Source organism: Octopus bimaculoides, chromosome 4 (assembly GCF_046866305.1).
Source record: "Octopus bimaculoides isolate indiv1 chromosome 4, ASM4686630v1, whole genome shotgun sequence".
NCBI lineage: Eukaryota > Metazoa > Mollusca > Cephalopoda > Octopoda > Octopodidae > Octopus > Octopus bimaculoides.
The window spans coordinates 105977290-105993317 of record NC_142931.1 but is presented as its reverse complement, the minus strand read 5'-3'; the positions used below and the strand labels follow the sequence as shown (position 1 = coordinate 105993317).

The 16028-nt window shown below is 33.1% G+C and overlaps 1 protein-coding gene across 1 annotated transcript in view; it reads left to right on the top strand.

The window, feature by feature from the left end:
- The window catches only part of LOC106882877 (uncharacterized), a 30950-nt gene extending 18252 nt beyond the window's left edge, over positions 1 to 12698 (top strand). Inside the window, exons 2-3 of the mRNA XM_089351154.1 lie at positions 7974 to 8354; positions 9215 to 12698. Of these exons, the coding sequence (XP_089207280.1) occupies positions 7974 to 8354; positions 9215 to 9306 (473 nt within the window). The 3' untranslated portion in view covers positions 9307 to 12698. The remainder of the gene's footprint in view (positions 1 to 7973; positions 8355 to 9214) is intronic.
- The last annotated feature ends 3330 nt before the right edge of the window (positions 12699 to 16028 follow it).

The window sequence follows — 16028 nt, the reverse complement described above, 5'->3', positions numbered from 1 at the left end:
TGTAGTGGGTGCTTTTACGTGCCACCTGCACGAGGGCCAGTCATGTGGTACTGGCAATGGCCACGCTCAAAATGGTGTTTTTTACGTACCACCTTGCACAGGAGCCAGTCCATCTTCCATGAAAATATATCTTGCCATTGTACTGTTCATATTCAAAGGATTAGGGTATAAATATTACCTTACTTAGAGACAAGAGAGTGTTGGCAACAGAAAGAGCAACCAACTGCAGAAAATCTACTTCAGGGAATTCTATCTGACCTATGCAAGCTCAGAAGAGTGGATGTTAAACAATGATGATAATGATCAAGATCCAAATATCATATTTAGTATTTTACGAAAACCTCGAATTTAAGGTTAATTTTTAGTTTTGAATACCAGCTTATTTGCTAATATTCTTGTTTTCAACACCAAATTATTTGTTAATAATCGTGTTTGTAAAATATTATTAGATACAATGTTTATTCATCAGCAGCATCACACTGTTTTCATTTGAAATTTGTTCATCATCTGACTCATAATAATTGCTGGTATGTCCTTTCATTACAATGTTTCTAATAAAATATACTGTCTATGATTTTGAATTACTTTTGAAAATTATCAAGAATTTGCCATTAAAGTAATAAAGGGCAGTTTTAATTTAAACAAACATTTTAAACAGGTGGTTTTGTATCACAGAACCAGATGGTTTGATATCAAAAAGGTTAATAGATGTTCAACTAGAGATATGACATAAATAAACTATTTAAAGTACAACTGGTTTTATTTGTGGTCAGAATAAATTATTGTTTGAAGATTTCAGGGTGCATATTTACAAAAGATATACTTACTTACAACATAGAAAATGTAAACTAAACTGGTTTGGTGTAAATCCTATGGCATATAATGATACTTGTCTTTTTTTTTTCTTTAACTGTTTAATATTTGTTTCATTGATTTTCAGTGATTCATAAAACATGAACTGGTAAATTATTATTTTTTTTTTTTTAGATATATATTGTTGTAATAATATTTTGTCTTTAGAAATATTGCTGCAGTATAAATAATATCTAAAAGAGCTGGAAATTTCATATCAATGATATATATATTCCAATGTTCTGTTATTTTCCTAAATTCTAAATACATTTGCACTTTTTTGTCCAGTTTTCTTTCATATTAACTAAAGCTGAACTTCTTACTACAAATGTGTTATTTTTCTAATTCAGTTTGTTTTGTTTTTTAACTTACAAAATCATTTTATTTAATTAAATTTTGATCACTCAATATTTTTATCTTGGTAATATTTTCAGTATATTTTTAATCCTTATTAAAATGTTTCAAAACTTCAATTTTTTCCTAAACATTCATTTTCTCATTAAACACTTTTGCTATTTTTCAACTTATTTATAGTTTCTATATTTGTTTTGCTTATTTTTTTGTTTTATTTGCTTTAGTCATTAACTGCCAATTATAATTCAATGAGTCTTTATTTTGCTGTGTTATTTTAATTTAATTTTGCTACATTGAGTTATGTATTATTACTACTCTTGTGGAATTTAGCCAGACAGAAGTCTCTGAAACCTGTTACACACATCTATTGTTGTTAATTGACAATGCATCTATTGCAAAATATAGACTATACAAATTTTTAACAAAAGTAAACAGCTTTTAATTATCGTGCACAGATACACCAGAAATATCGAGTTGTTTCCCTTCAATATTCAATACGCCTTTATTTATAATTAAAAGAAAAATACTCTTTCACACAAAATTCACTCTACTCTTTTAAATAACTTTCTTGCTATTCTCACTTAATTTTTATAGCACCTTTATTTATTGTATACTGTAAACTAATCACCCCAGGTTGTCCTGATAATTCAAATTCTTATCAGGTGATTGATTTCAGTCTAATATGAGAAATTAAAAGATAATTTTTACTTGTCATAGTTGCTAATTTCCTGTCAACAGACAAAACTCATTATTAGATTTGTAATTGGTTGCCAGCTGGCAGAATCGTTAGCATGTGAACAAAATCTTTAGTAGCATTTCATCTGTCTTTATGTTCTGAGTTAAAATTCTGCTGAGATCAACTGTGCCTTTCATCCTTTTGAGATCAATGAAATAAGTACCAGTTGAGCACTGGGGATGACATAATCAACTAGCCCCCTCCCGCAAAGTTTCAGGCCTTGTGCCTATAATAGATAGAATTATTAGGTTTGTAATTTTTTCCTTTAGATGTAAATTTTCTGTATCCATTTCTTATTCACAGAGATTGTTCCATCAATTGAAATATATTCTAGACTTTTAGATAATCTCTGTTGGAGTTTCACTCAATACACCAGCAGTCTATCTATCATTCAATAATAGCTTTCCCAGCTCTTCCACATGCCATACCCTTAGCTCCTGCACTAGGCTGTTCATTTTTCTTCTTTTTTTTTCTGTTTGTATATATCTGCTTCTGCTCTGGCTTATATTTTCATTTTAATTCCCCCCCCACTACCACCACCTCTCAAATTCAATTATTTGTTTCCTTTATTTAAGTTAATATATTGTTTGATGCAATGAGTTCAAATCACTGTGATATTGTTACTATGATTAAACTCTGTCTAAGTAGTGACTTCTTACAGAATGCAGTTTGTTGCCATGGACCAATGTCTGAAGCAACTGTAGTGGTTTGGTGTCTGTTAGACAACTTCCAAATAAGTGCTGCTACTCAATAATTCCTTTCCAAATTGACATCAGCCAGCCAGTCAGATGGCCATTCATCCAATAACCAGCTCTAGTGTCTGTGCATTTTCCATACTGAGAAGCTTGCAGACATCACCAGGGTGAGTGTGGCTGGACTACTTATCTATGTGCTATGATGCGTGCTGGTGCAGCATGTGCCTATTACTACTATTGTTACTATTAATTCAAGTAAACCAAACCCCCACCAGATAGTAATGTTTGTTATCTTCCAAGCAGCATGTCCCCCTGCCCCCCATTTTCCCTGTGTCTCAGTTATAGTTTAATAGATTTCCTATAGGAAATGCTTCTTAGTGCATGATATTCCATTTAACATCGTTGTTTTACTACCTCTGTTTCCTCCTGTAATTCAGTGCCAATTACAAAGAGTTTTCTTTTTATATAAAAAATAAATAGTACCACATTATGGTGATTATTAATTACCAATCAGGTATCATTAATCTTATTAGAAGAACCAAAGTTATCATGTTCTATTTATATACAGTAGTACCTGTTGGTTATTAACTTTTGTGAAACTAGGTGTCTGCTTTTTGTTTATGACCGTGGTCAGTATTATAGATACTACTCAAGTGTCAGTTACTATAATCACAATTTCATGTTAATATCTTCACTTCTTCTCTCATCCCCTTCTTCATCTCTCTTAGTGACTTGTACAATCACATCTTAAATGTGAATTATTGTTTATTTGAAGCTTTCTTAATTGTGAAAAGATTAAGATATATTTATCTTTAGAATGTATTTTTGATATTTTTATAATGTTATAGATTGAGTTAATAAACAAACATGTACTTGCAGATTATTCAATTAGAATGTAACATACAATGAGTCTAAAAACAATTGTTAAACATCATAACTGTATTGGTTATTTCTAACATTCTAGTCAGTTCTTCATAGTTCTGGGAATTTTATTCATTTTTATATTGTTGCTAATCTCATTTCACAAATGGATTTTAAAATGAAAAAAAATATTTTTTGCTTTGAAATTTTTTTAGCATTTTGAATTGATGAAAAAGAAATTACAGAATTCATGTGCTAAATTTTTATCAGTGACTAGCCAGTTATTTTAGATTGTGAATATTTATATTTACTGTGACTGATTTTTTTTTTTTTTTTTTTTACCATTTAAGAATTCTTTATTATAATTTATGAATTTATTATATTGTAGAAGATGAATTTTTATGATTTGAAGTCTGAAATTTTTGTGAAATGTTGTATAAAAATATTTTGGGGGCCCAAAAAATATTTCTAATAATTTTTGTTATGTTCATAAGAAAATTAAGAAGGCTAGTCTTTGAAAGGATTTAAAATAGTTAGCATACAGAATCAAGTTAAACAGAAATGCACTAAAATACAGTGTACTTTAACGTGCTATAGAAATATTATTTCATATGAAATAGTTAAATTTTTTTAGAAGATTCACAAAATAGGCTTAATATAGCCATTGGTATTATAACTATTGTATTTCAAGAAGGAAATTATCTTAGAAATAAGAAAGTGCAGGGCTATGGTTTCTTCTTAATTTAGAATCAGTCTTAAGTCTATTTAGAAACATAGGTTTATTTAGTTTATGTAATATGTTCTTCAGCTTGACTTGTTGACCTTAGCATATTCCATTTGTTATTACTTTTGTTCTATACTAATCTTATTGAACCCTTGTAAGTTCCTTATACACTCTTCCAAAACAGCTACCTTTTACTAACTCCACCCACCAGGTTGTAGCCATGTTGAGACACTACCACATAGTTTACAATATCTTTTTCTCTTGCGATTTTTTTTTTTCAGAAACTTGACAGTATGCTTTTCCTTCAAAAAACAAAATTGTGTATGTGTGTAAGCCCACACACTCACACACACATTTAGTGTCGATTGTCAGAAGAAATTGTACTCACGATAACAGAGATTAATAATAATCTTATTTTGGTCAAGCGATAAACCAAAGCATACTCTGGGGATCATTCCACTCCTAGTCTTCCCAGCCAGTACTGAGCTACCAGAGGAAAAAGTTATTAAATCTAAAAAGTGAGTGCAGCTCTGTACATTCTTTACTCACTTTAAATAATTTGATACTGAGGAATTTCTTGGAAAACACTATGGAAAAAGTTTTGTGGTAATAAGGAGCTGTGAAATATACAGGCTTGACCAACTGGAAATATGTTAATTGCAAGCCTGCATGAAGGCTGTTGTTCAGCTACTTGAGTTGACTGAGTAGTCCTTTCCAGGAATAGCACTGCTCACCTGATAATCACAAAAGACCTAGAAAAGGTGGTCGAAACAAAACTTGCCTATTTCTAGACCTGTAGGTAATATTTTTATTGTGTGTGTATGTATAACACACATATATGGTAATGCCTATATGTTGATGACCTTATTCTTACAGCTGAATATGTAGTACAGTTAGAAGGAAAATTCTAGGAGTGAAATCAAAGGGCCTCAGAGTTTGCTTAGCAAAGACTTAAGTATTAGCAAGAAAAAAACAGACAGGGAAATGACCTTGCTCAGTATGCTGAGAAGAGTAAGTAGAAATTCCATATAGTCTACCCATTGTAAACTATAGACACACAAGGAGTGCAGTGGATTCATAGGCAGGCTTACAGAAAAAGCAGATTTTATATGTGGTAGATGCACAAGAAATACTAACAGCACATATGAAATAAATTTTTGTGAATGCCCAAGGGATTACCTAGAGGTAGTAGATATTTCTGCTATAGAGGAGAATGTTTTGAAAGTATAGTTTCTAGAATAAGAAGCTGGAGATAGTTCAGGGAGCTATTATTTCTGTTGATAACACAATTTTACTCTCTCAAGGTGAACAATAGACTGTATGATGTTTGTCTAAGAACAACAAATGTTACATGGTAGACAGAAATGGACTCTGAGTACAGAGGGCATACAAATACTAGAAAGGAATGAAGTTAGCATGCTAAACTAGACGTGCATAAATGATGGAGTACAAGTGTGTGAAATGAAAAACTAAGGGTGAAGTTCAGAGCAGACTGTCAACTTTGACATAATGAATATATATGTTGTATGTGTACACTAGTGTTGCCCTATACTTTTCATTAGTCAGCAAAAAAGCAAGCATAATACACCTACTCAGGTAATAGAGTGGGTGTATTATTTATACAGTATTATAAATTTAGTCTCATAACTGCTAATTAATGTGGAAGAATCTTTGAAGCATGGAAAGACATGTTTTTCATGGTAGACTGGAAATGGATGCACCTGAAATCAGAACTTAAGTGTCAACAATAGCACACAACTTAAGGAGCTTAGTGGCTTCATGGACCTTAGGTCCTATGTTGCTGATAGTCAAAAGAAAACTTCCTATAGAAAGTAGTCCTCTCATGAAGTTCAAACCTGGACTATAAACAAGAAACCTCAACACTGCTTGATCATATGTACACCAAGTATACACCAGTGAGATATCAAAATATCTCATGGTGTGAGCATAAGACCAAAGAGAAGATCTATGGACATAGTGTACCTGTTTCTGTTATAACTGCTCAAAGCAGTGAAGGCTTTACTGGCCACTGCTTGTTATATCTTGGAGGTTTCCACATCCTAGTAGCAGACAAAGACTACTCAATTATTATTGGTGGGCACACAGCACAAAATTGAGGATCTACCAAAAGCTAATGGATAACAGTGATTCTTAGTATGGTCTTGTGAAACATACCACTTGTTTTCAAGTAAGGTAATGTTTCTCTGTACCTGGACATGATTTTTAAAAAAAGATTAGAAACAAAGGACATTATTCATATGATGATGATGTGCCTTTACAACTATCACAAGGTATCAGGGAAAGGAGACATAAACACACATGCACATATATACATGTACACACACATACATGAAAGGCTTCTTTCAGTTTCTGTCTACCAAAACCAAGGCTTTGGACTGTAGCAGAAGACTTTTGCCCAAGGTGCCAAGAAGTGAACTTCTTAACCACACAACTATGCCTGCACCTAATGTGTGTATATATATGTGTACATTATATGTAATACACACACACAAATATATATATAGTCAAATCGAACATTGAAAATAGAACATTAAAACTAACAAATAACAGAAAACGGTACATATGGAATGGATTAGCTTGACGCACACACACAGCTCTCTTCCCACAGGGAGAGCTGTATTAATTCAGCAATTATAACTCTCTCCATAGTTTGTATTAAGGTCTCTATCCCATATTATACATACTAACAACTACACAGAAATATCAAGTCATTTATCATACCAATCATTTTTTTATAATTGTTTGTGATCTACTAACCCTCTTGTTACCATATTTCTGTTGAAATTATATGGCTTTTGTTTCGATTAATTTTGAAAATACTGAAAAATATAGTAAAACAACTTTGTCATTATCAACCTTAACAACAAATTTTGATTGAATGCTTTAATATAGATGACTTTAAAAAGAGGATTTGTATAATAGAACTAGGGGCAGTTTCAAGCAGATTAATATCAGAAGAGTTAAAATCTAATGAGATTTGTGCCTTGCCTTTCCCTATAGTTTTTTCAACTTTAGGAGAAATGAATTTTTATCTGATTGCAGACTCCTCTGTTAAAAGCTTATCACTCTACTATACTGCTTACAATAAATAAAGTTCTTCAGTAGTTTCCTCCAATTTTCTTCTTCTGTTAGTCAGTGGGATTTATGAGTTCATTCCGTTTTTTCTTTTCTTTTTTTTTTAAGAATATTATAACAAATTCTTATAAACCTTAATAAATATTTCGTCAAGTTCATCTTTTCCATTATATTAATATTTGAAACACTACTTGTAAAACCTAAACATCTATATTACTAAAGCATGTTTTGACTATATTCAATAAGCATGTATAATACTGCCCTTAAATAGCTTTAATTTTTTTATTTTTTTTATTTTGCACGACAAACCTCTGTGTTGGTTATTACATTTATTATCAACTGTATTTATTTTTACAAATTTTATCATTGCTACATAATTTTATTCTATTCTATTACAATATTACATTTACAAATCTAGCAAGATGTGACTAATTTTTCCATATTGTTAATAATTTCTAGCATTGAGTAAAAATATGATGTAGACTTTACAGTTTTATTACTATCTAATAACTTCTCATTTATAACTTACTACCTTATGAAAAATTCATTTGAAATCTTAGTATATTTGTTTTAAAAGTTGTGCTCCAATTAAATTTATACATGCATATTATTATGAATACTTCAGTTATATTAATTTTTTGCTGTTTCTTTTCAGAATGTCGTGTGGGGTTCTATAAGTTGGGTAGCAAATGTGTTGCCACCTGCCCAGTACAGTATTACGGTTACGTTGAAATTGTTTCATCACATAATGGCAATTCAAATAAAACAGTCGCTACGTGTCGCAAGTGTCACCCAGCATGCAATAAATGCAAAGGAGGAAGGAATACTGATTGCTTCGAATGTAATCCTGATTATATTCTAGAAAGCAGACAGTGCATTCCAAAAGAATTCATTGAATCTATGAGTCCTTATAAATTCCTCATTTGGTTTGCATCAATTGTTGTCATGCTCTTTGTCTTTTATTGTGCGTTTAGGTTGTGCCCACAATACCTAAAGCAACAAGAGAAGCAAAGTATTGATCAACAACCATCTCAAGGTAATTAACCTATTTTACTTCATCTAGGTTCCTTACATTCACACAAGGCTACTAATGATTTGATTTTCTATGTCCTTATGGCTAGGCTATTATCTGCATACATAAACTGGCTTCAACCAGGATTTTAAATTTGTCTCATTTGACTTCATTTAAGGAGTTTAATTTCTGGTCCAATTGATTAAAAGAAAATTTATGCCCAGTGCTAATCAAAATGCAAGATTAGCTTTATTTTTTGTTTATTTCTTTCCTTAATTTCTATGCCAAAACTTCTGTTGGAGTTAACAGTGCCCTAGCAAGGAAGGGTGGAGGAGGCACAAGGGAGAAAGGGAACTGAGTACCAAGCATTAGTGAAGGACTGCCACAAGAATAAGTGGAGGTGTTTGGCAGTAGAGTTTGGCAGGGTTCACAGGTTGTATTCTGAGTGAGGCCAGTGGAACTCTAGACAATATAGGAATGAGCAGCAGAAGAGCCATCAATAATAACATAGAAGCTGCTGAGAAAGTATCTAAATGGTTCTTGTTGAAAAACAATGAACAATATGTTCAATGGAATTCCTCTCAGACACAGGCCTAAGCTTGATCAGTCTAGGTCAGGGTTGCCTGGATGAGGGTGTATGCTGTAAGAACTAAAACACTTGGTGGTCCCAGGATGCAATAATGACAATGTGTCCAAGAAGTGTACTGAACTGAGTATTAATCTTTCTTCAAAGATTTTAGATTTGGTTAAATAAAATGAATCTGCTGAGAGAAGCAAATTTTACATTTTTTATTTCATTAGGTGTGTGTAATTTATTTAAATGACTAAACTGTTTTTTATTTCATTAAAATAATTTTCAATTTTTTTTGTTCTGCCTTTAACAGAAATGTCTATGCCACCAGCTCCACCATCACCACTCCAGAATACTTGGTCAACATGTAACCATTCTCACCAACCTGTGGAACAAGGCTTTTGAGCTCTCTGAAATATCAAATTACTTCCTCATCAAATTGGCCAAATGAAGATTTTGGTCTCTTGTAGGCATAACTCCAAGGAATACTCTTACTAGCCTGCCATATTGAATCGTTGTCCATTCTCAGTCAAATTTTGGGTGGGGAATTTAAATGCCAAAACATTGGTAAATGTCTAAGTCTCAAGATGACAATACATAACCATCTTGGAATCTTATAATGTTGTTATTTGACAGCTTTGTCATACCTTAATACGTTAGCAATCTCTGTCTCTTTCATGATCACACACAAACACACAACACCTAAAGCAACGAGAGATGTGTGTGTGTGTGTATGTGTGTGTGCAGTAACACATACACATACATTCTAGAAATGAACAAAAGCCAATTAGTGTAAATGCACTTAAAACTAAATTTCCTGTGAAATTAGGAAATTCAACTGATATTTATATTTGGGGAGGAAAAAAAAGAAAGAAAAAATTCATGTAATATTAATAATTAAGCCAATTACTAATGTTAAAGTTGCTTTCAATTGATAGTATTGCCAAGTCTATATGAAGAATATAGCATATTGTATTCTAAATTATTGCTATGTTGTGCGTAAAAGCATGATCAAGATCAGCTATGTGTAAGGTATGGTTAAGCTTGGGCTTACTCTAAATTATATCCCTGGATGAGATGTGCTAGTCCAGGCAGGCTGGGGAAAAGCTCTCAATTCAGATGCATCCATTTACTCTTGTATGTTAAATCAAGCTTTCAAACTTCATCATAAAGCTGTGTCCAATACAGAATAGTCTGATGTTTAGGAGTAATAATCTTTACAGAGAATAAATACAGAGGGAGACATAGTTCACATAGGCCCTTTGCATTCATTCTTGATTGATGACTTCAATCAGAATCCAAACGCCAAAATATTTCAAATTTTTAAAAGGGAAGCTGTATGATCGATTATATCTTTTTGAAAAAAGTGAGATGAAAATGTTATGATGGATCTTCAAATGTGAGCCAGAAAATGGATTGATTAAATGAAATTTAGGAAATTAAAATCATTGAGATACTCCTTTTGTCGCAGTAGATTTGTGATATAATAATCATATAGAGATAATCTTAGTAAGAATTGAGTGGTAAAATACTATTCACTTGATAAAATATTAGTCACTTGCTACATAGTAGAGACACTAAAAAAAAAAAAGAAAAACCTATGGAAAAATTAGATTGCAGATAACTTAAAGCACTTAGCCTTCATGTTAACAATATAAACAAATTGGGATCGAGTATTTCAGTTCTTTTTAAAATAAAGGGCTAATGGGACATATAAAAAATTAAGATTTGTATAATGTGAAGGCATTGTAATTGAAAATAGAAATTACTTGATACAATTAAGATTATGTATTCTTTAATTCCAACCTACATATGTTGGAAAGAAACAATATGGAGAGAAAACCAGAAGAGGAATCCTTAATTCTGCTTCCTACAGATAATCCCTAGACTTCAAAGGATAACTTTATTATAATATAGTTGTTTCATTTTGGATTATTTTTACTGTTTTGTACATTACTAGGATTGGCAGAAACCTTAGAGTGCTAGACTAGAACTAATTTTAGTAATTTCTTTTTGGGGCCCCCTGTTTTCAAATACTGTGCAGGATGGCTCAGCCTTTTATCTGTCCATGATTTTTAAATAAGTATTGATATTATATTGGAATTGATTCAATTGGTTATAAAACCTGCTTTTAGACAAACTAGCTTAGTGTCTAATCACAATCAGTATTATTGAATATAGTCTTCATTTTTAAATAGTGGTGTTTCATTGATTCAGAAAATCCCTCCAGAGGCCTTCAGGAAGTGGAAGGATTAGAAAATTAAATGAAATTATTGAAGTAAATTTTTCATTATAGATTCTAAAAGTTGGTAATCAGAAGTAATAGATGATATATGAATAAATTTTGTTTATATAGAGCTACATTAATACGAAAACATAAATTAGCACCATGATTTTTTTAAAGTCCAAGGAAGATTACAACAGCCATAGACCCCTCTACCATTTCCAGATAATGTGGTTGATGTAGGTGATGTTTTGTTTGAACTTCTACATGTTGATGCCTGTAGAGAAAAAGTGAGAACTGCAGTTCTGGGGAGAAAGAATTGGCTGAAGTATTTCTTGGCAGATTCTCAGCTGTCATTAGTATTCCTGTTAATTATATTAAATGCATAAAAACCTGGAGAACTGAATATGTGTGACAAAGCCTACTATTCATTCAAACTTCTACTAGATAATGAAAAATGTGGGAATAATAATCCAGAAAAAATGTCTATAAGTAAAAGAATTTATTCTTAAAATGGAAAGAAAATTCTTTAGAGTTTTGTACTTTACTGAAATCGTACTATCTTTTTATGAATGCATTCTGTTTAAGGTTGTGAGTTACAAAAAGATGTAATACACATTTTTTTTTTAATGAATCTCTCTGGCTAGTAATTTAGTACAATTTGGCTCTTCCATTCCTTACAATAACACAATACACAGTTGTCGTCAAACTAGTTTTATTCTTCAGAAAGATAGAATATTTCTGAATTCTCAGTTGCAACTGTGTAAATGCTCTTTTAAAAATGTGTATGGAAAAATTTAAAAAAAGTTATTTTAGAAAACTTCCATTTAAAAAAAAAAATCTGCTTAAAATGATTTCACAAAAATGACTGCATTTGAAGTCCTCCTCCTCCTAATTTAAGGCAGTGCCTGTTTACAATGTATAACAATGTTTATACATTTACAAATTTCTCAAAGCTGAATTTCCATTGGATATTTAGCCATCCATCCTAAAATCTAAGGAATCTTCCATCTGACTATATTAAGTCATCCACCTTAAGTGTTGTATAAAAGTTCCTGGAAATATCTTGTTATATTTTCATACTGATTCTTACAGAAAATTATTCTTTGTCTACATATCCCATGTTTTCATATCTGGCATTTAAGCTATCTTAAAGACTTCTTGTTCCTTTCAAGGAGGACTTGTTTAGCCTAGTTTGGTAACTGAGTTACATTGGGTTACCCACTATATGAAAGCTCAATATATTTTGTACAATTTGAGTAAATATTTTTTTCTAGTCTTTGTTTTTATATTTTAGCTTTTGTAATACAACTTCCTAATTTTGATTCTAAGTCTGCTTTTTCTATGCTGGCTGTGTGAGAAAATGGTAATGGGTTAAGTGTGGCATGACTTTGCATCATTTCTATCATTCTAATTTTGGCTGTTTCTGCTGTCTCAGGGACTGCATTGACACGTACAACTAAACCATTGTCACCCAGCATTAAAGATTACTTTTCAATATCATTCCACCTACTAAATACCATTTGTACAAACAAACTGATGATCTCAATAAAAATACATTTTTAAAAAGAAACATTTTCTTGGTTTTGCTTCATTTATTTAATTTTTCCTTATCGATTATTTGGATGTGGTCAGCATTATCTAATCCACGGTGGAAAGTGTGCATGAACACAATCTTGACTGTATTAACAGAAGGATTAATTTTATAAAGGCCCATTTGCAGATTACCTCAATGACAAATGATAACATTATTATTGTGACTGATGACTTCAATAGACATGTTAGGCAGCATCCTGGTCAATTTTAGGGCAAACATGGAGGTTACAGCTTTAGTTCTAGTAATGCAAAGGGACAAAGCCTGCTGGAATTCTATGATGCAATGATTTCTTGATCTGCAATATTAACTTCAGAAAACTAGCAAGCCAGCCACCTGATCACCTATCAATCTGATGGGCACACGAACCAGATTGACTACATTCTCACTAGGAAACAAGATAGACAGACTCTTGTGAATTGCAAAGTCCTTTGTGGGTGAAGAATGTACAACCAAATATTAGTTAGTGGTTTGTGACTTCAGAGCGAGAAGGACCGACAGACAAAACCCAGTCTCTAGAAAAAAGATATGGAAGCTTCAAAATCCAGCACAGTTAGAAATTTCAAGATATTCTAATGGAAGCATTTGACAAAAAGAAATTGAGATAGACACATATAGAAGACAACTGGAAGCTCCTATGGGACAACCTATTGAGGGCCACAGACTAAATTTATGGTTGGTGATAAGTCCTAACTAAACTGATGGTGATGTGGTGGTGGTTGTGGAACAGTGAAGGAGACTGAGGTAAAAAAGTGAAAAGACTGGCAAAAATGGAGGCAGCAGAAAATTATACCAGGTAGCCAGAAGAGAAGCTAGGTGTCAGGTTTACACTGCAAAAAGAAGAGATTTACCAATGTTCTACAGCATGAAGATCAGATGTGTAAGGTGTTCTGGGTTGTAAAACTGTATCAGAGAAAAATGAGAGGAAGGTAAGAAATATGTGCATATGGATAAAGGTACACTTGCACTTAGTGATTCTAAAAAGAAAGGGACATGGAATGGAAGTACTACTATGAATGATTACTAAATATGGATGGAGAATGTATGAGAGGAAGAGGGTTTTCCCAACATGAACCAAATAAAGGAACTAGCTATTTTAGTTGACAGCAGAATGAAAGATAAAGCAATTAAGAATATAAAGGCAGGGAATGCTCCTGATTCATCACTGAGATGTTTAAAATATCTGGCAGAGTAAAATATATCCTAGTTAATCATGTAAATCAGGTTGTACAGGAAGGGGCCATACACAATGACTGGTGTAGCAACTATCATATGCTGGTGACCTCGTTTGTAAAGCAGAATCTGGAATAGAACTAGAAAAGAAATTCCAGGTGGGGTAGCGAAACCCGGAATCAAAGGGTTTTCAAGTTAATGGAGCAGAATCCAAACTTCTAGCAAGCAGGAAAACAGGACTATTGAAGAAAATGGCCCTGCTTGATATGTACAATGCAAACTATAGACACACAAGTGGTACAGTGGAATCACAGGAAGCTTAACAGAGAAAGTAGACTTCATATGTGACAGGTGTGCCAGAGCAATAAAAAGAAGTGAAACAGATTCTCTCAAATACTCGAGATCCCTTAGGAGTATAGGTAGTTTTTTTTTTCTACTTAGGTGACCTAATTAGCAGTGGAGGAGTATGTTCTGAAAGTATAGTTACTAGAATATAAACCAGCTAGAGAAAGTTTGGTGAGTTATCGTCACTGTTGGTAACAAAAGGCCTTTCCCTCAGGGTAAAATGCAGAATGTAAAATGACACTTGTGTACAAACAGCAATGCTACATACTAATGAAATGTGGGCTGTAAATACAGAGTACATGCAAAGGCTAGAAAGAAAAGAAGCTAGTATGCTTTGATGGCAGTGCAACATCAATATACATGTATGATAAGGTGCAAATGTGTTGAGAGAAAAATGAGCATGAGAAGAATCACATGTAGTGTACAAGAGAGATTACACTGATATGACCATGCAATGTAATATGGATGATGAAAAGCTGTATAAAAAAAAATGTTGATTGCTTAAAGCGGATGGAACTTGCTGAAGAAAGTAACCCAGCAAAGCATGGGATGAAATAGTGAGGGCTGATCTCAAGATGTTGAGCCTCATATTGGAGATGACAAGTGACCAAGATGATTGGCATTTTACTGTGCTTAATAAAACCTGTCTATCACAGTGATAGTGAGGTCATAAAAGCAATATGTTTATGTCTAATCATGCACTGGGCCCTGCTCTGCACCCAGTCTGTCCCAAACAAGCTTTCCCCACCTCACATCATCTTAACACCAATCTCATTATCACTCCTCTAATAATAATACTATTCAACTGCTGTAATCATGACAGCAGAATTTATATATATTTCTTTCCCTTTGTACTAGTTGTTTCTTCCCTGTCTGGAACCACTTCCTTTAATATCTATCCCTCATCCTCAATATCATCCCTTCACACTTCATTTTTCTACTGATCACCCCTTTCTGTGTCTCCAGTAATCTATCCCTCTCCACTGAGCTTCATCATAGAATGCCATATTTCATCTTTAACACTCTCTCATATTTGCTATCATACTCAACACTCTCTCATATTTGCTGTCAATGTCTCTCCACACACACACACACACACACCTTTGCTCCTACTCATTATAGTCACCACTACATGCTGCCATCTCTGTCCCTGTACATCTCTCCCCACTCCAGCTCTCCCACCTTGCACATTATCATCCTTTTTTCTGATCTATCTGCAGGTTTATTATATTGCTGCTCTCCATCCTTCCTGTACTGCCACTTAGTATCACTTCCTTCTTAAGTTATTCCTTTTATTCCCCCCATCATCACCACTATATTGTTTTTACCATCATTCACATCTCCATTCTAGTACATCATTCACTACATCAATCTCTACCCCATCTCTAACCATCTGCCATCCACCTCTCACAACTCCTATGAACTTATCCACTCACTTTCCCATACTCAGTCCATATTCTTTCATGTATTCACTTTCTTGTACCTTGAGAGTATGCTTTCACCTCATAAATACCTTTATCTTCTTTCCAACTACTCCTACCCACTCATATATAATAGCTGGGATGGGGTAGCCATGTATTTCTATAGCGAGACACCTGTGCCTGTCTATCTATCATACTTTAGTCTCTCAACACTTTGCATGTCACCTCCTCTACTACAACCCTATGAAGTTGAGTGGTTTCTTTTCCTTTGCCTTGTGAGTTTCTTTGTGACCTCATTAATGTTGGGAGTCACAAAAAATGCACCTAGTACACTCAGTAAAATGGTAGGCATAAGGAAGGGCATCCTGCC